General features: G+C 38.3%; 1 protein-coding gene across 1 annotated transcript in view; it reads right to left on the reverse strand.

Moving 5' to 3' along the window:
- Positions 1-752: 752 nt before the first annotated feature.
- The window catches only part of HERC5 (HECT and RLD domain containing E3 ubiquitin protein ligase 5), a 47447-nt gene continuing 24757 nt past the window's right edge, over positions 753-23442 (reverse strand). The window contains exons 14-23 of the mRNA XM_042935920.1: positions 16986-17102; positions 15807-15917; positions 13438-13608; positions 10445-10588; positions 9698-9864; positions 5213-5279; positions 4263-4333; positions 2278-2461; positions 2089-2191; positions 753-1025 (exon numbers count right to left, since the gene is read on the reverse strand). Coding sequence (XP_042791854.1) covers positions 820-1025; positions 2089-2191; positions 2278-2461; positions 4263-4333; positions 5213-5279; positions 9698-9864; positions 10445-10588; positions 13438-13608; positions 15807-15917; positions 16986-17102 — 1341 coding nt within the window. The 3' untranslated portion in view covers positions 753-819. The remainder of the gene's footprint in view (positions 1026-2088; positions 2192-2277; positions 2462-4262; positions 4334-5212; positions 5280-9697; positions 9865-10444; positions 10589-13437; positions 13609-15806; positions 15918-16985; positions 17103-23442) is intronic.

Consider the following 23442-nt stretch of genomic DNA (forward strand, 5'->3'; position numbering starts at 1 on the left):
GAAAGTTCTTTGGGGCACTGTTGATGTAGACACAAGAACTAAAATTGTCAAGACCTGACTGGTTACTGAATGTGTGTTGTGAAGAGGAAGGAGGAGGACTGAAGGCTTCTGCCGGGCAATACTGGAGGTACCACTGTAAGCTGTGCAACACAGGAAAAATGATCATTTTCTTCTTAAACATGAAGTTAAGGAGCCAAGGGACATGCAGGGAGACACAGAAAAATGGCTGTGGTGCTGGAATCTACCAGTTCCTGTAGGTCAGAGAGAGATGTGGGCACCATCAACACACAAGACGTAACCAAAGCCGTGGAGTGTATGGGAGTGTGTGCAGTGACGACATGGGCTTGCACGAGCACTGGAGGTCAGGGGAGTGTAATAAATGCATGTAGAAGGAATGAAAAGCAGCCAAGAAAAAGAAAGTCACAGTCTAGCAGTTTATGACAGTTTTGAGGAGAAAGTAGTCAACGGTTTCAAATGCAATATAGAAGATTTAGGACAGAAATGGGCAATTTTGTTGACACGTTCAACAAGAAAGTCATTTGTATCTTTTATTAGAACAGTCGGAGTAGGAGAAGCACCACTTCAGCCAAGACGGGAGAGAAAAGCAAAATTCTGTCTTCTTTAATGCACTGTGTTTTAGGGTCACCTTGTTGCAACAGCCTCACCTATATCATTATTAATATGTCTCACATGCAGAACCATAATTCTAAAAGAGCGGCTAAACACAATGAATACTCAACAGGGCTTTCACGTTAATTTGAGTTCTTAATTTTATTTTTGAGAATATTTCCCTGAAGGGGTAAACAAGGTGAGGTAGGATCAGCCAAATCCTCTGCTGTTGTTGATAGCAACTTGAAGCGCTTCTTCTACTCTTTCCATCGTAGAGTATTTAGGAAGGTAGAGGACACTAATACACGTCTGTGCTCTTATGGGATCTTTTTCATTCATATTTTCAGGACAGCAAAATGTTATTTTCATGTTCTTTAAACCTTTTACTTGAATTCTGTCAGTTCCTGTAAGAAACACTAGAAAAAAGAATAATATTGAGTGATCTGCTTTCCAGAGACCAAGGTTTATGGGGAGAAAAAATATATGTATTTATTCAAAAACATTTACTAAGGGCCCATGTGCAGAGTTCTGCATCAGCAACTGATACACTGTCCCTGCCTTCAAGCAGCTCAATAGTCTGGCTGGAAATATAATATTCTTATGCAGAAAAAGACAAATAGCAAAAGAAAACTAAAAGGGTGGAAGACAGCCAAACAAGGTGCCACGGAATAAAATGCTTCCTGAGGGAAACTGCTGTGTGTGGTTCGAGCAGGGACAGACAATCAGGCTGGGATGACTGGGGAGACTTCAGAGAGCTCGGAATTGAGATGGACCTTTAAGGAGGGGAAGGCTTATAGCAGCAACCAGGAGGTGGGTGAAGGTTCAAGGCAGGGTAAGGAGCTGCAGAGAAAACCTGGAGGAGGGAGAGTACAAAGGGAGCTTAAGAATGTAGAGACCATGGAACTGTTTGGCTGGAACAAAAACTTCTTGTAAGAGGTAAGATTGGAAAGTTAGGCTGGGTTTCTGGAGAAGTCTGAGTGCCTTCCAACATACATGTTATCTACAAAAATAAGAACAAAAAGATAAATGTTTCTCAAAAACAAGTATGGAAATTTTGTAAGAAAATTAGAGGGAAAAAGTCATTAAGCAAAGTTGTAGAAAAACCGAACAAGCATGAAACTGAGATCAAAATGTGGAAGGTGAGGTAAAAAGGCTTGGAGACAATGACATCGTAAAACTTGGTTAATCCCACAAAGCCTGAATAACTGAGTCACAAGTACAGAAAGCAGAAGAAATATCTAACTTGGATGGAGAACTGAAGAAACATTTGAAAGCAATAGGCAGGGTTGAAATCACAGGGAAAAAGACCCATATTAACATTTATTTTTTTGATGTCAGGACAGCCTGGCCTAGAGAACATCCAACTGGACTAGGAATGGCTCTTATACTAGGATTTGTTGCAAATGGTGCCTATGACAAGGTTTGCTTAGCCCAAAGAAAAGACGTAAGATATAGATCTACTCCTGATGTAATACCTACCGAGGAATTTTTTCTTTTCCTCCAAAGTCAATTTGTGTAAAGCCTTCCAAAACATCACTATGGTAGGATGTGAATTGTCGTATCCTTCTTCATAATGTGCATTCTAGAGAAAAAAAAGTGCAAAAAAAGAGTATTCAGGAAATAGGAAAAAGAAATTTAAATTCAAACTTCTAGGCCTTTATGATCTACCTTTTCAAATGTTTCCCAGTCATAATCTGTATTCCCAACTATCACATCCTTCAGTTCTTCCGGATGGAAAAATTCAATGATATCCTTCTCACACACTTTGTAAAATCCTCTTTGGAATTCTTCATAAACTGCCTTCACAGAGATGTTGAAGATGTAATTGACACACTTAGAAACATAGTCTCTCCTTTAATAAAACAAAAAAATGACTTCAGCTTACAGCAATACCCTGAACAAAAGTGGTAGGGGGGCGGGGAAAGTGGGAAGGATAAAAATAACTAGAAACCCTAACAATACAGTGCTTACCATGTACATATAGCTATTTTTCATATATTATCTAATTTAATCTTCATACACTCTCAGGGCAGATTGTTAGGACATTTTAGTAAAAATACTGACACACTGAAGGTACATATTTGCTCAAGGTCACACAGTTCAGAGAAATGACACAGATTAGAACAGAAAAAGTATGGAAGAATAACACCCAACCTGCTAATGCTTTAGGGGAATGGGCTTGGAAGATGGGGGAAATTTCCTATTTTATTTTATGGTCTTCTGTGCTGTCTGAATTTATGCTAGTGAGTAACTACTATTAGTATTTGTGGTTAAATACAAATAAAGAGGGGGATTTCTGCTTCTAGCTTTAATGGGGTAGCTTATAGCAAATTACTCCCAGTGAGAAGAACTAGAAAAATCCAGATAATACACAAAAACACATCTAGCTCCAGGCTTCCAAATGTGAGTCAAGACTCAAGAGGCCTCTTCATGAAGACAGAAGGGAAGCCCTCTGAAGTGAGTCCCACATTTTTCCCTTTTGGCCATTTGCTAACACAGGCAAAGGGATCAGGCAAAAAGTAGTTAAGAGGCAGAGAACTTTCTTATGTCTATCAATAATACCACGGATAAATTGAGAGTACTCATAAAATACAGAACTGAAAATCTTCTATTTCTTGATCTGTATACTTATGTACTTTTCTGTATGTTCTACTTTAATACAAAGTTCTTTTTTAAAGATAAAGATTAAAAGATTAAAGAAAACTAGGGGTGCCTGGGTGGCTCAGTTGGATAAGCATCCGACTTTGGCTCCCATCATGATTATATGGTTCGTGGGTTTGAGCCCCACATCAGGCTCTGTACTGACAGCTCAGAGCCTGGATCCTGCTTCCGATTCTGTGTATCCCTTTCTCTCTCTCTCTGCCCCTCTCCCACTCGTACTCTGTAAAAAAAAAAAGATTAGGGGCGCCTGGGTGGCGCAATCGGTTAAGCGTCCGACTTCAGCCAGGTCACGATCTCGCGGTCCGTGAGTTCGAGCCCCGCGTCAGGCTCTGGGCTGATGGCTCGGAGCCTGGAGCCTGTTTCCGATTCTGTGTCTCCCTCTCTCTCTCTCTGCCCCTCCCCCGTTCATGCTCTGTCTCTCTCTGTCCCAAAAATAAATGAAAAACGTTGAAAAAAAAAAAAAAAAAAAAAGATTAAAGAAAACTAGTTGGCTTACACCATAATGCTCACTTGGCGGTATCCCTCTGCCTCTCTGACCAACTATCAATGGAACATTCTATAATCCCAAACTGTGGCTTTAAAATAGCATCCTATAAGGTGTTGAGAACTCAAGATACCACCATAATATAATATTAACAGATACTAAGTACTGCTCCAGACCAGGCACCACTGTAGACCACTCTAGGTACCAGATATACAAGGATGAACATGACCAGTGCCCACCTTCATGGAGCTCATGCTAGTGGGGGAAATATAGACAGTAAACAAATAAACCCAAAAGGTAGGTAATGGTGATACGAAAAGAAAAAGTAGAGACAAAAGATAAGGGAAGGCCTCTCTGAGAAAGCCATTTCCTTCCTCACCAGAATATAAACTCCAGGAGACACACACATACACACAACACATACCAACTCTCTGCCTTATTAAAAAATGATAAATTTGGAATGGAAAATTATATAAACAAAACAAGTATTTTACTTCTCTGTACCTACTTGTTAGTCTGGTCAACAATTATGCATCTTCCATTAGGAATTAAGTCTACATCATTTTTGTCCCAGTGCACCTGTAATCACAAATAAACTCAGATATCTCCAAAACAATCCTAAACAATCTATTATCAATAAACACTTTGAAACATACCTCTTTTCCTTAATATCTTGTAAAACTATATATTTTAGTCATAAAAACTAGCAAGGTATGAACACATGAAAAATTATCTTTATCATGAAGAATGAAAAACAAATTTTTATAGAATCATCTATTTTAGCTTATCATACTGAAAAAAACTGGCAAATTGCCATATCTCAGTAATCATTTTATGTAGTATAGACCTACGTCGTAGATTTGCAAACATGGCCACAAATTCTTCCCAGCCTGGTATTCAAGCTTCTTTGCAGTGTGACTTTTCAATACTCCCTGCCCACCTCGATCAAGAGGAGAAGTTTTTATCTTCAGCTCTTGAAACTGGGTGTGGCCATGTGAGGTGTACTCTGGCCAATGGGATCTGACAGAAGTAAAAGCTTAAAAAGAAGCTTGTATGTTGAGGCTTGCACCTCTTTGTAATCCTGAGACAATTCTGTAAGGATACCTCAAGCAGCCTACTGGGGAATAAGAAACCCCTAGAACAGAAAAGCTGTTCTAGCCCATACCCCACAAACCAGCCAACAACTAGGTATTCAAGCCAAGGCCAGTATGAACCATCCAGCTCAGCAGTCAATTCACTCCAGAAATTCAATGAATTGTTTGTTTTAAGCCACTAAATTTAGCTGTTGTTTGTTACATAGTAAAATCTAACTGATATGCCCAGGTCATAAAAAATGAGGAAAAAAACCCCTTCTGCACTAATTCAGAAGTCTGTTATTTTGTTAAAGAGTGGCATGCCTAGATAAATATGTAAAAGGGTAATCAGATTAAATGAAGCCAATTCTGACAGTTTACTCACATTAAAATATATATAAAATACTTCTCCAAAGTCATCACCTTCATCATCCAGAAGTGTTTGCAAACTCCTAAAGAACAAATAATTTTGTTATTTAAAAGTCAATAATCAATTACTAGATAGATCATCTAAAATAAATGTCAAGTGCATGACTATTCGGAAGGTGGGAGGTCAGGGAGTTAGTTAATTAACACTGCCCATTTCTCTGTGTACTGATAGCCAGACACCAACTACAAATGTGAAGTTTACGAGTATTTGCAATTCTGTAAGTTCTCTTCCTTCCATCCTTACTTCCTTTACCCAGTGATTGTAGGTTTCTATTTAGAAGACTGATAATGTATTTTTTTAAGAGAAAGTTATTTTTATTTTTTTTTTAATGTTTATTTATTTTTGAGAGAGAGAGCATGCACATGTGAGCAGGGAAGGGGCAGAGAAAGAGGGAGACAGAAAATCTCAAGCAGGCTCCGCCACCATCAGCACAGAGTCCAATGTGGGGATCGGATCCACCATGAGATCATGACTTCAGCTGAAATCAAGAGCCAGACGCCCAAACTACTGAGCCACCCAGGTGCCCCAGAACTGATCATGTATGTAACTGATACCCAAACTCATTCAAATCAGTGTTATCTTTACTTAAAATTTGAACTTCACTTACAGAATAAATACCCTCTTTCTAAATATCAGGGATCACTTAGGAAATCTGAGGTATGAGAAGGTCACAGAATGTTCTCTGCATCTATATCCCAATATCATCAAGCTTCAGACAGACATGAATTTGATCACCTTAACTGTTTCAAAGGCATCTGTGTGAATATAGGTTATATTAGGATGGATAGCAGCCAGTCTTTTTGTGTCTCCAACCTCTCTTGTCCTATGGTACCTCACACATAGTTTTAAAGTTGTATATCTCATTATATTTGCTCATTCACTCATTTATTCATTCAACTAACATTTATTAAGCACCCAATGTAGCAGGCATAAGGGATGTAAAGTTCAGACATTACTGTCAATGAACCCTGAGACTAGCAGTAGTAGGTAAGATATGCTGATGGAAGTCTCCTCTACAGTACACTGTTTGTGAATACCAAGGAAGCTGCCTCCAAAACTAAAACTAAAATAGTGCTAATATCTTATACCTACTTATATGGGATACCTCCCCTATCCCATTTTCTACCACCCCCAAACTAGGTTACAAATACCAGTTTGCAGGGTGCCGTTTCCCCTTTTGTTAAGGGATCTCATGAAGAACAGATACATTCTTTCATCTTATTGAAGTTACACCTATTAATCTTTAATGTTAGTACTTTTTATTTTTATGTCTTAATTAAAACTGCAATGGTGAGAAAGAGATCTGTCCATATTTTCAACATGTTTGCATTTAATATTTAAGTCCTTCATCCACACGAAGTTGATTTTTGTACATGGTATAAGGTTATCAGCTCTCATTTTTTCCCATATGCTTGAACTGACGATACTCCTGTTCCCATTAATCTGGTATGCTACCTCTAACAAGTTCCATAGGTGCATGGGTCAGTTTCTGACCTGCACTCCTACTGTGCTGTCCTAATACAGCTTTCTAAAAATTCTTAATATCTGGTAGGCCAAGTTCCCTATCCCTATTCACCTTTTTCTGCTAGCAGTTCTTGGCCTTCTGCTCATCCATATACATTTTATAATCAGTTTGTGAAATTTCATGGAAAGCCTGCTGAGATTAAAACTGGAGTTTCACTGAATACCAAGATCAGTGGCTTTCCATGTGTGACCCAGACCAGAAACTTCTGGAAATCTCTAAGGACTTCACAAGTGACCTATGAGGTCAAAACTATTTTCATAATCATACCAAAATATTACTCACCTTTTTCACATTCTGTCTTAAGTATAGAAGGCAGTTTTCCACAGGCTATATTATGTGATAGCTAATAGAATGAATGTTTATGTATCCTCTATTTAAAACATTTATCACCTTTAATTTCTAATACTGTAAATACTGACAAATACAACCAACATAAGGATAAGCTCTTTGGGGTCTTCAATACTTTTTAAGTCTTTAGACCTAAAAGTGTGAAAAACATGCATACCGATATAATGATCTTTCTTTCTTTCTTTCTTTCTTTCTTTCTTTCTTTCTTTCTTTCTTTCTTTCTTTCTTTCTTTCTTTCTTTATTTTTGGGTGTTGAGTTTTATAAGTTCTTTATTTTAAATTTTTTTTTTTCAACGTTTATTTTATTTTTGGGACAGAGAGAGACAGAGCATGAACGGGGGAGGGACAGAGAGAGAGGGAGACACAGAATCGGAAACAGGCTCCAGGCTCCGAGCCATCAGCCCAGAGCCCGACGCGGGGCTCGAACTCACAGACCGTGAGATCGTGACCTGGCTGAAGTCGGACGCTTAACCGACTGCGCCACCCAGGCGCCCCTAATGATCTTTATTTTACATGTACTAATGTTGATGTGTTTTAAGATATTAAGTCTTCTTAGGCATTTGTATTATTACATCATTTTCATTGTTCTAGGAAAAAATAATACATTTATTTCCTCCTCTCCAAATCTTGTGCTTTTGATACTTTTTCCTTATCAACAGTATAATTAGTATAGTGATTAACAGTTGGATGACGGGAGCACTTGAGTGGCTCAATTGGTTAAGTGTCCTACTCTTCGTTTTGGCTCAGGTCATGATCTCACAGTTCATGAGTTTGAGCCCTGCATCGGGCTCTGCTCTGATAGCATGGAGCCATCAGAGGGGATTCTTCTCTCCCTCTCTCTGTGCCCCTCCCTGGCTTGTGACCGCGTGCCCTCTCTCTCAAAAATAAATAACAAATATTAAAAAAAAAAATTTTTTTAAAGTTGGATGCTGGAGACAGACTATGTTCAATTTCATGGTTTTGTCACTATGGAGTCTGGGACAAGTTACCTAACCTGTTTGTTTCCTCATCTGTGAAATGGGGATACTAACAATAGGACCATACTACTATTCTCAGTCTTTTGAAAATCTACATAGGATTCCATTGCATAAATAAGTCAAAAATACAGAATTCCTTTACTGAAAAACATTCAGGTATTCCACGCATTATGGACTATGTAATACAATACACATTTGTATGGAAAAATCCTTGCATGGTTGTATTATTTCTGAAAGTAAAATGCCTAGAAGTACAACTGCTAAGTCAAAGAGGCAAACACATTTTTGATTCAGATTAAGTGCTACCATACTGTTCTCTGAAAAGGAACCACCAATTTACATGTCCGCTATTAATACCTGAAATTAGAACAAACCTTTTCCCAAATCCTCACAAACACTATACAGCATCAGTATTTCAATCTGTCAGTCTAAAGCACAAATCAGCCTCTGATTTCAATCTGTATTCTAGGATGACTGGGGAGATTAAGCCATTCTAAATTTTTTTTGTGTGGGTTGTCTTCTTGTATACTTTGCCAATTTTTCTTATGGATTCATAGGAACACTTTATACAGCAGGGCTATTACCCCTTTCTCTTACCAGTATTTTTTTGTGAGGTGGTAGCTTGGCTTTTTAGCTTAGAAATAAGTTTTCAGTTTAAAGGTGATGATATGAAATGAGATTTAAAATAAACATCACTTGCAGATTTCGCACCATGGTATAACTTATGCTCTGTCCATGACTTTCTACACAAGTAAAGTGCAAAGATTAATGCAAGCACTGAGGAGAGGAGGAAAATCAACTTGTCTTCATTTTAGAAAGTTCAATTATTATCCAACAATTCTTTCCAAAATTAAAACTGATTTAAAGTATCTACAATGGGGGTGCCTGGGTGGCTCAGCTAGTGGAATGTCCTGAGATTGAGCCCACACTGGGCTCTGTGCAGTGTGGAGCCTGCTTGGGGTTCTCTCTCCCTCTCTTTCTCTCTGCCCCTTCCCTGCTCTTGCTCTCTGTCTCAAAAAAAAAAAAAAAAAAAAAAAAAGTACCTACAATGTTGAACACGAAAATACTATTAGAGTGTGTGTTTTTAAATATTTACAGGAACACCTTGGAGATACTGTAGTTTGGTTCAAGACCACCATAATAAAGCAATTATCCCAACAGAGTAAGTCAAAAGGATTATTTGTTTTCTCAGTGCATATAAAAGTTATGTTTGCACATATACTGTATTCTATTAAGTATTCAATAGCATTCTATCTAAAAAAACAATGTGCATACCTTAATTTAAAAATACTTTATTGATAAAAGTGTAACTATCCTCTGAGTTCTCATCAAGTTTTAGTTACTGATCACACATCACCATAACAAATATAATGGAAAATTTTGAAATACTACGAACATTACCAAAATGTGACACAGAGACACAAAGTCAGCAAATGCTGTTGGAAAAATGCCTTGACATGGGTTGCCACAAACCTTCAATTTGTAAAAAAAAATGCTACTAACTGTGAAGCACAACAAAATAGTAAAAGGTATGCCTATATCTGAATATATATTATATGGAGTTCTAGAAAAAGAACTATGTTTACTTACTTTCCCAAAACAGGGCTAAGTTCTTTTAAGTCTTCCAGTGATGGCGCCTGGTTCAACAGTTTCTTAAACAGGGCCAGTGGAAAAGGGATGTTGGCAACATTGAAATTGAATAGAGAAAGTCCACACAGAACCCCAAAGAAGAAATATCTCTTCTTCTCAAATTTAGGCTGCAAAGAGAAAAAAACAAAAAACCAAAAACCTAGTGTGTTATAATTTTTACAAGTAAAACAAAATTTTTATATTAGGTACACCTTTTCACCCTTTCACAAAATGAAATCACAAATTAAAATAAAAAAACTTGTAAGAATATTTAGAGTTTATGTACAGTCATTAAGTCAATTTCAATCTCTGCCACAGGAACAGAAACAGAATTATACAAACTGAAGTTTTCTCAATTTCTTTTCACAGCCATTGCCTTCAAATTCATTGGGAAAAATAGAACTGAACAACAACAAAAAAAAAGAATGCCTGAGAAAGGAAGGGTTCTTTTTTATCTATACATTCTATAAATGGTCAATAACAAATACTGCTTAAATTTTCCTGTGTAGGCAGAAATAGGAACCCAGCGAAAAAGAGACTCTATTTTAAAGAAAATCATCACCTTATTAAAATTGAAGATTATCTCCATAATTCTATGTACCAGTAATTCCTCTCCTAAAACGAAACAGTCTAGACAACCTAATTTTCAATGGTATGTGACATGCATTTACTGTCATGATAACCATAAGCAAAGAGGAGAAGACTTACCCTGACAGGAAACCACATGTAGGAAGCCTCCTCAGGATATGTGAACATCCCATATTCTGGACGGGTCATCTCCTCAAACAGACAGTGGAAAAATTCTACCTTGACTCCTCCAGAGTCAAGCCCAATTTCTCCACTAAATGAAACCTGAGGAAACAGAACAAGTAACACATCACTTCCAGGGCTCTGTATTGCTATGTATTAAAGCTCATTTAATAATAGTTACAGTAAGGGGTGTCCGACTGTTCAGCTGGAAGAGACTGTGACTCTTGATCTTGGGGTCCTGAGTTTAAGCCTCTTATTGGTACAGAGACTGCTTTATAAAACTTAAAAAAAAAAAAGCTACAGTGAACATGATCTGTAGACCCAAGTATTTGGTAAATAACATGGTATTACCATATTTAATCTTCCCATTAATTCTATGAGGTGATAAAGCTTCAAGAATGAATGAATTTATTTATTTATTTATTTATTTATTTATTTATTTATTTTTCCTCTTGGTACTTTTTTTTTTCAATATATGAAATTTATTGTCAAATTGGTTTCCATACAACACCCAGTGCTCATCCCAAAAGGTGCCCTCCTCAATACCCATCACCCACCCTCCCCTCCCTCCCACCCTCCATCAACCCTCAGTTTGTTCTCAGTTTTTAACAGTCTCTTATGCTTTGGCTCTCTCCCACTCTAACCTCTTTTTTTTTTTTTTCCTTCCCCTCCCCCATGGGTTTCTGTTAAGTTTCTCAGGATCCACATAAGAGTGAAACCATATGGTATCTGCCTTTCTCTGTATGGCTTATTTCACTTAGCATCACACTCTCCAGTTCCATCCACGTTGCTACAAAGGGCCATATTTTGTTCTTTCTCATTGCCACGTAGTATTCCATTGTGTATATAAACCACAATTTCTTTATCCATTCATCAGTTGGTGGACATTTAGGCTCTTTCCATAATTTGGCTATTGTTGAGAGTTAAAGCTTCAAGAATTTAAATAACTTCCCCAACGTGACACACGGCTAAGAGGTGCAGCCTCCATTTAATCCTGGGTCTGTCAAGTCTCAGAGCCAGCCTTCTTTAGCTACTAATCTCACCTCAATGGGCATCATTATTATATAATAAAGTATCTTGAGCATAATGAAAAAAACAAATAAAAAAATTTTCAAAAAACTGAAAAACCAGAGCACACATAAAGTATTTATTGGCTTGGTTGTTTACTCCCTGAGAAGGCACCTGTTGACACCAATTCCTCCCTAGGATGATTCTGTCATAACCCTCCTTTACTTCTCCGATTACTCACTCATTCCTGCCTTTCCTTCTTGGAATCCCTCACTTTGGTGTACAAATGTGGTAAGGTCTCCCTTATTCTTAAAAGAAGAAGAAAAATCTCAACATTCCCCATCTTCAATATAGACAATCCTGGCTTCTACGGTTGCTAAATTCTGGAGAATTGTGTACACCAGCTTCCAAACCTATTTCTCTGCTTAAATGCTCTCTCCAAGAGGACCTGGAACCTGTGAACCCCCAATTCCAGGGACTTGTTCTCATGTCTCCTCTCCTTGATTTTATGAACTCATTTTACCCTACTGATCACCTCTTCTTTCTTCATACCCTCTTCTCCCTTGCTTTCTCTTAAAAAGCATTAATTGGGTTTTTACTTCTCTCTTCTTTTTCCTGCTGCTTTAACACCAGAAATGCCTGTGGTTCTGTGCTATTTCTGTTCTTTTTGCTCTTTCCCTGAATGTTTGATTTCTCTTTAAAACTTCACATATCACTTACAGGCATTTAACCTTCAAATCCACTCTCATCCTATCTTCTCTCCTGACTGACACACACTCCTATCTGAAGGCCTGCTTAACATTTCTGTCAGGATATTCCACTGGCACTTCACCCACAGCTTTTACTGGTTTGTTTGGATGAATGTCTCTTCCATTTTCTAGAGATCCAAGTTTCAAAACCTCAGTGAGTTATTTAAAATCTGTGTAAGGCCAGGTATCAAGTCCTCTGCTCCCTCCTGTGGACAAGCTCCTTAATGTCACAAAGACTCTGTTTTCTCCTAAGATTCTCGGAAAGATTAAATAGGATAACATACAAAATGCCTCACACAGTCTGGAAAGTGGTCGCTGCTCATCAAATGTTACCTAAGTTTTTTAAATGTATGAAATATGGGGCGCCTGGGTGGCTCAGTCGGTTTAGTGTCTGACTTCAGCTCAGGTCATGATCTCACGGTCTGTGGGTTCAAGCCCCGTGTTGGGCTCTGTGCTGACAGCTTGGAGCCTGGAGCCTGCTTCAGATTCTGTGTCTCCCTCTCTCTCTGCCCCTCCCCTGCTCATGCTCTGTCTCTCTCTGTCTCAAAATTAAATAAAAATATTTTAAAAATAAATAAATAAAATGGATGAAATATAAAAGTGGAACTTAAATAATTCTGTGGACTGGCTGGCTGGCTGGCACAGGTAAAATTCGCATAATGAGTCTTAGATTTTTTTTAACGATCTATGTGGAGAATATGTAGAAGCAGTTCCTCTCAGGCGAGGCGGGGGGGTTGGGGGGGGTGGGGTGGGAAGTGCAGTGACAGGGGGAGCGTGGGGCTGCCTTGTGACCTGGCTGCATTCCCCCTTTTCCTCACAGCTGCCCAAAGATAACAAGAAGAAAGATGCTGGAAAGCCAGCCAAAAAAAGACAAAGACCCAGTGAACAAATATGGGGCAAGGCCAAAAAGAAGAAGTGGCCCAAAGGCAAAGTTCAGGACAAGCTCAATAACCTGGTCTTGTCTGGCAAAGCAAGTTCCCAACTATAAGCTTCTAACTCCAGCTGTCATCTCTGAGAGACTGAAGATTCAAGGACCCCTGGTCAGGGAAGCCCTTTAGGAGCTCCTTTGTAAAGGAGTTTATTAAATAAAAATAAAAATAAAAATAAAGTAATTTCTTCTCTGGAAGAACCACGGTTACATCTTTTTAGATCTTCCTTCTCTCTGCAGCAAAAATATTGAGAATTATACTTTACCATTAACTCCCTCCTCAGATCTTCATTCTCAAACTGATTTAGGTGACTCAAAACATCCTCAATCAAGTGATTCCTTCTGACTGTCAGATTGAATGTAGGCAACAAAGATAATTCGGACCTTCCGTGTTCCACAACTCCGGCCAACCGCATACAAGCTCTAAATTTTTTCTCCTAGGAAAACCAATGTTTTACTTCATTTCACCATTTGCTCTAAGTAGGAATTTACAAACGGGAATAAACTGGTTCAATTTATCATGAGTGCACATCACAAACATTTATGAAAAGAGCTTTGTTTACATATGCCACTGGAGAGAAGCTATACATTCAGTATTCACGCTCAGTAAGCAGAAGAGACACCAAAGGAATGAAAAGCTTTGTGGAGCCAACCAGAGTCAGCAGGGAAGTGACCAACTGTGGGCTCTATTGGTCCACTTTATCCTGCAAACACAATTATTAATACTTCAGGTTACCAAAGCTAATTACCATGATTAGGCTAAGAGAAGAATTAGCAGATACTAAAGCAGTATGCTAAACAGAACATTCTCACTTGGAAAAGAATCTCAGTAGCTTAGAAAGAAAGCAGGTGGGGCACCAGGGTGTCTCAGTCGACTGAGCGCCCAACTAATGTCGGCTCAGGTCATGATCCCAGGGTTGTGGGATCGAGCCCCATGTCAGGCTATGTGCTCAGCATGGAGGCTGTTCAGGGTTCTCTCGCTCTCCCTCTGTCCCTCTCCCATGCTGGTGTGCTCTCTAAAATAAGATTTAAAAAAAAAAAAAGAAAAAGAAAGCAAGCAAGCATGCTGCAGGAAAAGTTCAGGTATGACAGACCTCTCTGAAGTCATCCTAATCTCAGAGGAAAACCCAACAAGAGATTTTAAAGATGATCTAAGAAGTTATATAGGAGACAGCAAGAGAGACAAGACACACACACACACACACACACACACACACACACACACACAAAGACTATCTGACCAAATGGCAATTTGAGATCATTAAAGTCTAAGGCTCTTGACGAAATAACAATCAAATATCAGTTCCATAAAATTATTACTGGAGGCCTGTTTAAAATTAGGAGAGGGGCACCCTAGGTGGCTCAGTCGGTTGAGTTCAACTGTTGATTTTGGCTCAGGTCAAACCTGATCCCAGGGTCGTGGGATGGAGCCCCACACTGGTGCTGAGCATGGAGTCTGCTTAATATTCTCTCTCTTTCTCTCTCTCCCTCTGTCCCTCTCCCTTGTTCACACTCTCACTCTTTCTTAAAAAAATAAAAATAAATAAAAATTAGGAGAGAACAGCTACAAGAGTTGAAAAAATGAAAAAAAAAGTTCTTGTATCTTTTTCCTTTCATTTTCCTGTTAAATAGTTCATTAATGGTCATACTCATAAATCAATTTCCTATTTTGTTTTATAATGGTTGACTTCATTATGTAGAAGTATCTACTTGTACAACATACATTTAAATATTACTCATATATACATACACGGATGCATATATAAAAGTGATAAGAACTAAAGCTCTTGAGCACTTAAACTTCCCTAAGCGTTTTCTTTTTTAAATATTTTTAATATTTAAAAATTGTTATTTTAATATTTATTTTGAGACAGAGTGTGCACACAAGTGGGGGAGTGATAGAGAGAGAGGGTGAGAGAGGATCCCAAGCAGACTCCATGCTATCAGCACAGAACACAATGAGGGGTTCCTTCTCACAAACCGTGAGATCATGACCTGAGCTAATATCAAGAGTCAGATACTTAACCGATTGAACCACCCAGGCTCCCCTCCCTAGGCATTTTCAATTGTCCAGTTTTAAATTCAAAATCACTTTTCCAGATATGCTGACAAACAGAACGAACTCACCTGATGATAGTTCATTGAAAAGGGGATATTTTTACAAACCTTTATCATGGTATCATCAGAGTATCATCCATTTATGTGTGTCTGCATTTCAAGAATCCTGTCACCTGTATTCCCACTGCTATGTTTTTATTATTATTATTATTATTATTACTATTACTATTATTAGACTGGGCCTCCTTAAATACTGGTGCTAATCCCAACCAAACCCAAGTCTGCTATGCCTCTCTAAGTCCCATTCAGAAGACCTATAGACAGGCTCCAACCTCAAGTAAAAGCCCTACAAATTAGGTCAGCTGCCCATCCACTACCCTTCACTACTGAGGCCTTAATGTGCCTCAAGGCCAAGCCAATCCAAATGATGACCGTCTTTCTTGCCATCTTTATTAGTCTAAGCTCCATGAATGTTACAACCATTGGTTTTACCAGTGGGTAGCTCCCTTATCAACCCCCAAAATACTGTATACTTATGAAGGCATTTATCATTTAATAAAGACAAAGACATACATACCTGTATTTTTAAAAGTGAATCTGCATATAGTAGTTTGATTTTCGACAAAATATTAAAGATAAACGGAAAATGACTGAATATGACAGGATACGGAGTGTCTACTGAAGTGTCCTAAAAATAGAAATGACGAGAATTCTGACAAATCAAAGGACAGAGAAATCTTATACCTTAGCTCACATCCTTAAACCCCTGGTAGTTTGTGGTCTCAGTTCTTACAGCCAAAGCAATCCAAATTGCTGGTCAGCAGTACTTAAATACATAAAATTCTATGAAAATGTTTTGTATATATCAATGAAAGGTATATAAACCTAGTATTATCAGCACTCATTTAATTTAGCAATTAATTATAAACTCCAGACGTTTTCCCAAAGAATATGTTCTGCTACAATCTGCACTTCTGAAATGCAAATTAGTTCAGATGCATTTAGTAAACAGGGGAATGATATAATGTGGATAGCTGAGGAGCTCATACAGGATTTCTGCCAGTCTGTGCTAGCAGCACAATTACAGCCTTCAGAGAGGAGAAAACCTCAGGTCAGCTGTTGAACTGGCAGCAACAGCTCATTAGCTTTATTTTAAGAAAATAAAAAAGAAGTATTTCTACCTGGAGCAACCGACAAGGCTGCAGCCCTGTCCTGCTGGCTCCTGATGAGGCACGCTGCCCTGTACCTACAGGCAGAGCCCCACTCGCATCTATGTGAGCTCCACATCACCAGTCCTCTATTTAGGAGTGTGGATAGAATCCCACCCTTTTGTCTTGTGCAATTCATACTCTTCTGGCACTCTCCACAAGCTGCCTGCCTGTGGCTGCGCCACGTGATTTAAGGTAGCAACCACTTTTCCATTAAGGTTCTACAAAACTGCATTGGTTTTGAGGGGTCTGTCTTGCTTTTCCTATAAGTCCCGTTATTCCTACTGAGCAATTCTGCAGAATACAAGGATATTTGAAAACTCATGCACAATGTTATAGCACAAATACCTATATTAACTCAATGATGGTCAACTTTCCTCCTTTAAACGTGCCATACTTGTGGCACCTGGCTGGCTCAGTCAGTGGAGCCTGTGACTCGATCTGAGGGTTGTGAGTTCGAGTCCCACACTAGGTATAGATAACTTTTAAAAAAATTATATCTTTAAAAAAATAAAAATAAAAGTAAAAAAGAAACATGCCATACTTACCAAGTTGTTCACTCTCCAAGAAGACCTTCTATATGCATCCCCATAAAAATCAAGCCATTGTGTAAGTTCGTTTATTTTGAAAATATTTTCGGGCAGTTGACATTTAGCCTGGTTTACCTTAAATAAAATACGGCTCGTGAAAAAGTTTTATAAATGAAGACAATTTTGCTTTAGGGCTATTAATTATATTAGCAGAATAAATAAATTACATAGTTTTTCAATGAGCAGAATAAAGTTCTATCCAATTCCTCCACTGACAAAGCCCCACATTTTCAGGAACATGAAGAATACCTATAATAGCAGAAATTGATGATACGATAACTCCTACTTACTTTTAATTCATAGAAAGGTTGTAAAGAATTTTAGGTCCAAAGAAAAATACACTGCAGTATGAATCCAAAGTAGTCTTGAGGCCCAATTTTAGGCCATATTCTTCACAGCTTAACAGCATACCATTTACAGATGTTCCCCTCTGGCAAGGCATATGTGGATCATTCCCCTCCTAAACACATAGGGGAATTTTGCAGCCTTCCATCCCTTAAGATGACCAGAGTTATTTATTTTGACATGTACATGGGAACCCGGAATAGTGCTAACCATCAGTCAGTGAAGTCACTCATAATGACACTAGATGCTTTCGACATGAGTGACCATCATGTCAAGTGACCTGGTTGGACACAGTCCTAGCCTAAATGACTAATTCTCAACAGGTCTTCTAAAAGCCCCTCTTAGCTGTATAAGCTAAGACCATTCACCTGGAATATTCTTACTGATCCTGGCCCAGACCCCAAATGATCCAAGCCTCCCAGTACCAACACCGAAAGCATTGTGAAGCTGTTTGAACCGTGAATACGGTTCTCTGGATCCTGCTGATCTCAGCCTTCCACAGTCAACAGCCTTAACATCCCCAATTATGGAAAAAGTGACTGCTTTATCCTTGTGGTATCTTGCAGTCTCCCTTTTGAGGGGGGGGTGGGGTGGGTAGTGACAATCTGATGTCACTGTCAGAGTCAAAAGGATAAAGCAAGATCCCTTGACGATTTCTTTTGTTGTTCAGTATTTATCAGCATTTTTAAAAAATTTTTTAATGTTTACTTTTGAAAAAGAGAGAGACAGAGCGTGAGCAGGGAAGGGGCAGAGAGAGACAGAGATACAGAATCCAAAGCAGGCTCCAGACTCTGAGCTGTCAGTACAGAGCCAGATGCAGGGCTCAAACCCATGAGCTGTGAGATCATGACCTGAGCCGAAGTCAGACACTTAATCGACTGAGCCACCCACATGCCCAGGATTCTCTTTTTTAAGTGAAAAAAGCTCATTAGAATACATTTTCCCTGAGCTCTTCAATAAATTTCTCAAGTTTTCAAAACCCAAATTATTTTCTTTTACTAATCTTTCTCTTTTGTATAAAACTTCTAAAGATAGCCAAGGATAGGCACTGCTTTTTAGCAGTGTGGCAGAATTCTTTTTGTTTAGCAGTATGACAGATTAGCTACCTTGATTCACTGAAAACAACCAGAAATACAGGAGAAAGTGTGAACAAATATTTTTAATTCAACACTAATACTGTAAGTAAATATGAAATAATCACATCAAAAACAAAGTGAAGGTGGCATTTGCCTTGAAAACATTTGCCAGAACTGGTGACCTGAACTTCGGTTTGCAATGGCTGGGGCTTTGGAGAGAGGAGACAAAACCCAGACTGTTCAAATTATAGAGCCAATAATAGAACACCACCTCATAAATCTGGGATCCAAAAGGGCTAAACCATCACAGTGAGGGTAAACTAGAAATGAACAGGCTCTTTCCTCCATTCCTACATCAACCCACCCCCACACCTTGACTCAAGCCCATGAAGTGAACTGCAGCTAGTTAAAACGGTGCCAAGCTGTGGAAAAAATATCACCCACAGCATTTGCACTCACAAAAGGACTTTCCTGAAAATTCGCACACTGCGTTCACACCATACCTAGAGATCTAAAGAGCTTCAAATCAAGAATTTAATTTAAAGTAGTACCAAACTGCCAAGTGGTTAAGTTGTTTTTAAGTTACTTGGGCAACTTTTTTCACTTCTTTGGGCCCAACTGTATTGATTTGTTGAACGGGGATCGGATTAAACTAGGCATCACAGATGTAATGCCTACAGGATCTTGATGGTGTCTTAACAAATGAGGCCTGCTGACTGTAAGACAGTAAGGTATAGAGGAGACTACCAAATTGCAGAATTCATGTCTCACCTGAAAAATACAATAACAGTATCAGACCCCTTTTCCTAAATGCTTTAGTTTTCCAAGAGAAACCAAAAGTTTAAATTTAAAAGTTTAAATTTCGGTTTCCAAGAGAAACCAAAAGTTTAAATTTAAGTGGTGAAACTAAATGCATTAAAAAAACATGTCAAGGGGTGCCTGGCTGGTGCAGTCAGTGGAGTGTGCGACTCTTGATCTCAAGGTTGTGGGTTCAAGCCCTGCACTGGGTATAGAGATTACTTTAAAAAAAAAAAAAAAAAAAAAAGAAAGAAAAGAAAAAAAAGAAAGAAAGAAAGTAGTACCAAACCAAAGTGGTGTCTCCTGGCAGAAGCGAATTCTCCCTGGAGAAACAGCTCTCAAAGAATTCCAAAAGATAATGTTCCAAGGAACATGAACATGAACATGAACACACACACACGCACACACACACACACACAGAGTCATAAAACACACAATAACGAAGGCGCTATAAGGAAGATTCAACAGAAGCAAGAGAGGACACAGCTGGCCTGTAAAGACTTCACATACCAAAGGTATAACTTCTATAGATTTAATTAAGGAAAAATGGAAGCCTGAAAATAAAGGCAAGATGAAGATACCATAAATAATGACCAAGAATAAAAAGTTTCAAAAAAACAATTCTTTAAGTGAAAAACTTCTGCGAGTGAAAAACACTAATTACTTGAAATAAAAACTCAAAGGGCAGTTTTATTAGCAGGCAAAATTACTGAAAAGAGAATTCATGGAAAGATATGGCTGAAGAAATCAAATCATCCAGAATGGGATGCAATCAGAGACAGAAAATAGGACAGAAAGGTTAAGAGACATGGAAGACAGTGAGATGGTCTAACATATAAACTGGAATTTCAGTAGGAAGGGAGGAAGTCAACATTTGTTTGGATTTAAAATGGTAACAATTTAAGAACATCCTTGATAGGTTATTTTCAAAAGCCCTAAACATTCTATTTAATAGTGATATTCAAATTTTTCCTTTAAAATCACAAACAAGGGGCACCTGGCTGGCTCAGTCAGTGGAGCATGTGACTCTTTATCTTGGGGTTCAAGCCTCACGCTGGACACAGAGATAACTTAAAATACTTAGGGGCACCCGGATGGCTCAGTCATTAAGCGTCCAACTTTGGCTCAGGTCATGATCTCACAGTTCGTGGTTTTGAGCCCCACATTGGGCTCTCTGCTGTCAGTACAGAGCCTGCTTTGGATGCTCTGTCCCCCTTTCTTTCTGCTCCTCCTCCCCCACTTATGTGGTCTCTCTCTCTCTCCAAAATAAATAAACATATACAAAAAAATTGCTTTAATAAAATACTTAAAAATAAATAAAATCACAAATAAGATAAGAACCTATTATGACCAACAGTTCTATTCAACAGGGACTGTACCAAGGTACACAAAGGCTTAGCCAATGCAACATGGCAAAGGAAAAAAATAAAATGTATGTGAATTAGAAAGAAAAAAAAGTGTTTTTCTCAAATACATGATTGCATGCACAGGAAATACAAAAGAACCTACAGGTAAATTACTAGATAAGAATGTGAAAATTAATCAAATTTGCTGGCTATAAAAAAATATTCAAAAACTAATGCATCCCTACAAACCAACAGATAATATAATTTTTAAAAGATACCATCTATAAAATCTAAAAAAACTAAATATAGTGAAACAGATTTAACTAAACATATCCAAGACTTTCATAGTAAAATAACACAATTTTTTTGAAAGACTTTAAAGACTACCTAATAAGTGGAAGAAACAGACACCATGAAAATTCATAATAGTAAAGAGATCAATTCTCCCCAAAGTGAAATATAGATTCAATGCAATTCCAATCAAATTCCCAGTAAGATTTTTGTTTGTTTGTGTGCATTGCCTATCAGCAGGGAAAGGAAAGGATTTCAGTAAGGGATGCTTGGTAATTATTTTCATATGGAAAATAATAAAATATAAATTTAACATAAATTTCCAATTGGATCAAACACCAAATTGTGAAAGGCAAAGCCAAAATTAATACTCCCTTTAGACCTGGATATGAGTGGCTTTCTGCTCTGGATCCATGACTTATAGGTCCTTGCCCTGGCCTTCCTCCAGCCAATCCCTTTCTCAAAAAAGTAAAACTAAGATAAGAAGTCTGCAGAGCAAGGGGCCCTGACTACATGCACAGGCCTCTTCCCCTGCATGGTTTCTCGAGAGTAGACTGTATTACAGGTGAGCACAGTCCTAGGTTCTGGTGCTCCAAAGGTGGCTAAGGAGCAGCTGTCATGGAGGCAGGGACGGAATGCAGACGTATGGGTTGTGGACATATGGCCACACGTGGGTACATGATACCTCCAGTGTGGGACAAAATCAAGGGAGGAAAAGAAGAGGACATATGGAGGCATCTGCCTTGAACCTCCACCTTTCAGTGAAAAACTCCATAAGGAGTCCAAGATTTCTAAATTTAAATCCTCCCCAGTCATTAGGAAAGTTTATTTATCAAGGTGGGTGGGTAGAGAATATTTTATTTCAGAGTATATTTATTCCAGTTTTTTGGCTAGGTTTCTAACCTTTTAAATATCAGACATAGTTATATGGGACTCTGTTTAACCTCTCCCTCAGGCTCCAACTGTCACTTCTGTTACAAGACTATCTAGAGCAGCTTTCAGGCCAAAATCTTATTGGAACACAGCCTCACCCATTCTTTTTAAATTTTTTTAAATAATTTTTTTGACATTTATTTATTTTTGAGAGAGAGAAAGAGACAAAGAGTAAGCAGGGGAGGGGCAGAGAGAGACAGACACAGAATTCGAAGCAGGCTCAAGACTCTGAACTGTCAGCACAGAGCCTGACACGGGGCTCAAACTCACAAACTGAGATCATGACCTGATCCGAAATTGGATGCTCAAACTACTGAGCCACCCAGAGGTCCCCCACGCATTCATTTTTGTATTGCCTATGGCTGCTTTCATGATGTTACCACAGAGTGTAATAGTTGTAGCTATAACAGATATGCCTAACAAAGTCTAAAATACTTACTACTCTCTGGTCCTTTCCAAAAAGACCTCCTGATTTATGGTAATAATTTAAAAACTTGGAAGAAAAAAAAGCTTAGAATAAGACACAAAGAGTAAAAATAAAAACTATAAAAGACTAAATTATCAAATTTATCTGTATTAAAATTAAGAATGTGGTTGGGGTGCCTGGGTGGCTCAGTTGGTTAAGTGTCTGACTCTTGATTTCGGCTCAGGTCATGATCTCACTTTTCATGAGAGTGAGCCCCCCACATCGGGCTCCGTGCTGACAGTGCGTAGCCTGCTTGGGACTCTCTCCCTCTCTTTCTCCCCACCGCCCCTCCACATGCACATGCTCTCTCTCTCAAAATAAACAAACATTTAAAAAAAGATTAAGAATGGGGGTTGATAAAAAAAAGAAAACACCACAAAGTGAAAAGCCAAGCTACAAACTGGGATATGACATTTGCAACACATACAATTGACAAAGGACTGATTTACAACATAAAAAGAACCCCTATAATCAATTAAAAAAAAAGTCAAATACATTTAAACTGAATGAAAGTCACACAGACCTTTGACACAAGAAACAAATATTGCAATTATAAACATGACAACATGCTCCAATGCATTAGAACCAGGGAAATAGAGTTAAAATCATAATTTGATATCATTTAATACTGAAAATACTTTCTAAATTTTAAAACCAGACTTGGAGCAACAGGTACTCTCATCGTGACTTGGAAAGGATTTAAATTAGTCCAACCATTTTGGAAGACAGTTTGTCACTATCAATAAAGAACACATACATATCCTACAACCTATCAATGCCAAAACTAGGTATGGAGTGTACAAACCAAACTTTGACCCATGAATGCCAAGGTATGTGTATGAAAATATATACAGCAGCATCTTTTCTCATTGAAGAAGCACCCCTCCCCCCAAAACTGTGACCATTACATATCTCCCTTAATTCTGGAATGGATAATTATGCTAAGATTCACGCTATGGACCACAATGTAGGAGTGAAAATGAAATGCATCCATAAATACTAATTGGGATAAATCTACAAAGCAAAATGTTATGCAGTAAGTGTACATTTCACTCAGATACATTTCAAAAATAGCAAAATTAAACGACATAGTCTCTCAAGACATATACGGTACTAAAACCATAAAGGGAATGATTAACCCAAAATCCAGGATTTTGGAG

This window comes from Panthera leo, chromosome B1 (assembly GCF_018350215.1).
Source record: "Panthera leo isolate Ple1 chromosome B1, P.leo_Ple1_pat1.1, whole genome shotgun sequence".
NCBI lineage: Eukaryota > Metazoa > Chordata > Mammalia > Carnivora > Felidae > Panthera > Panthera leo.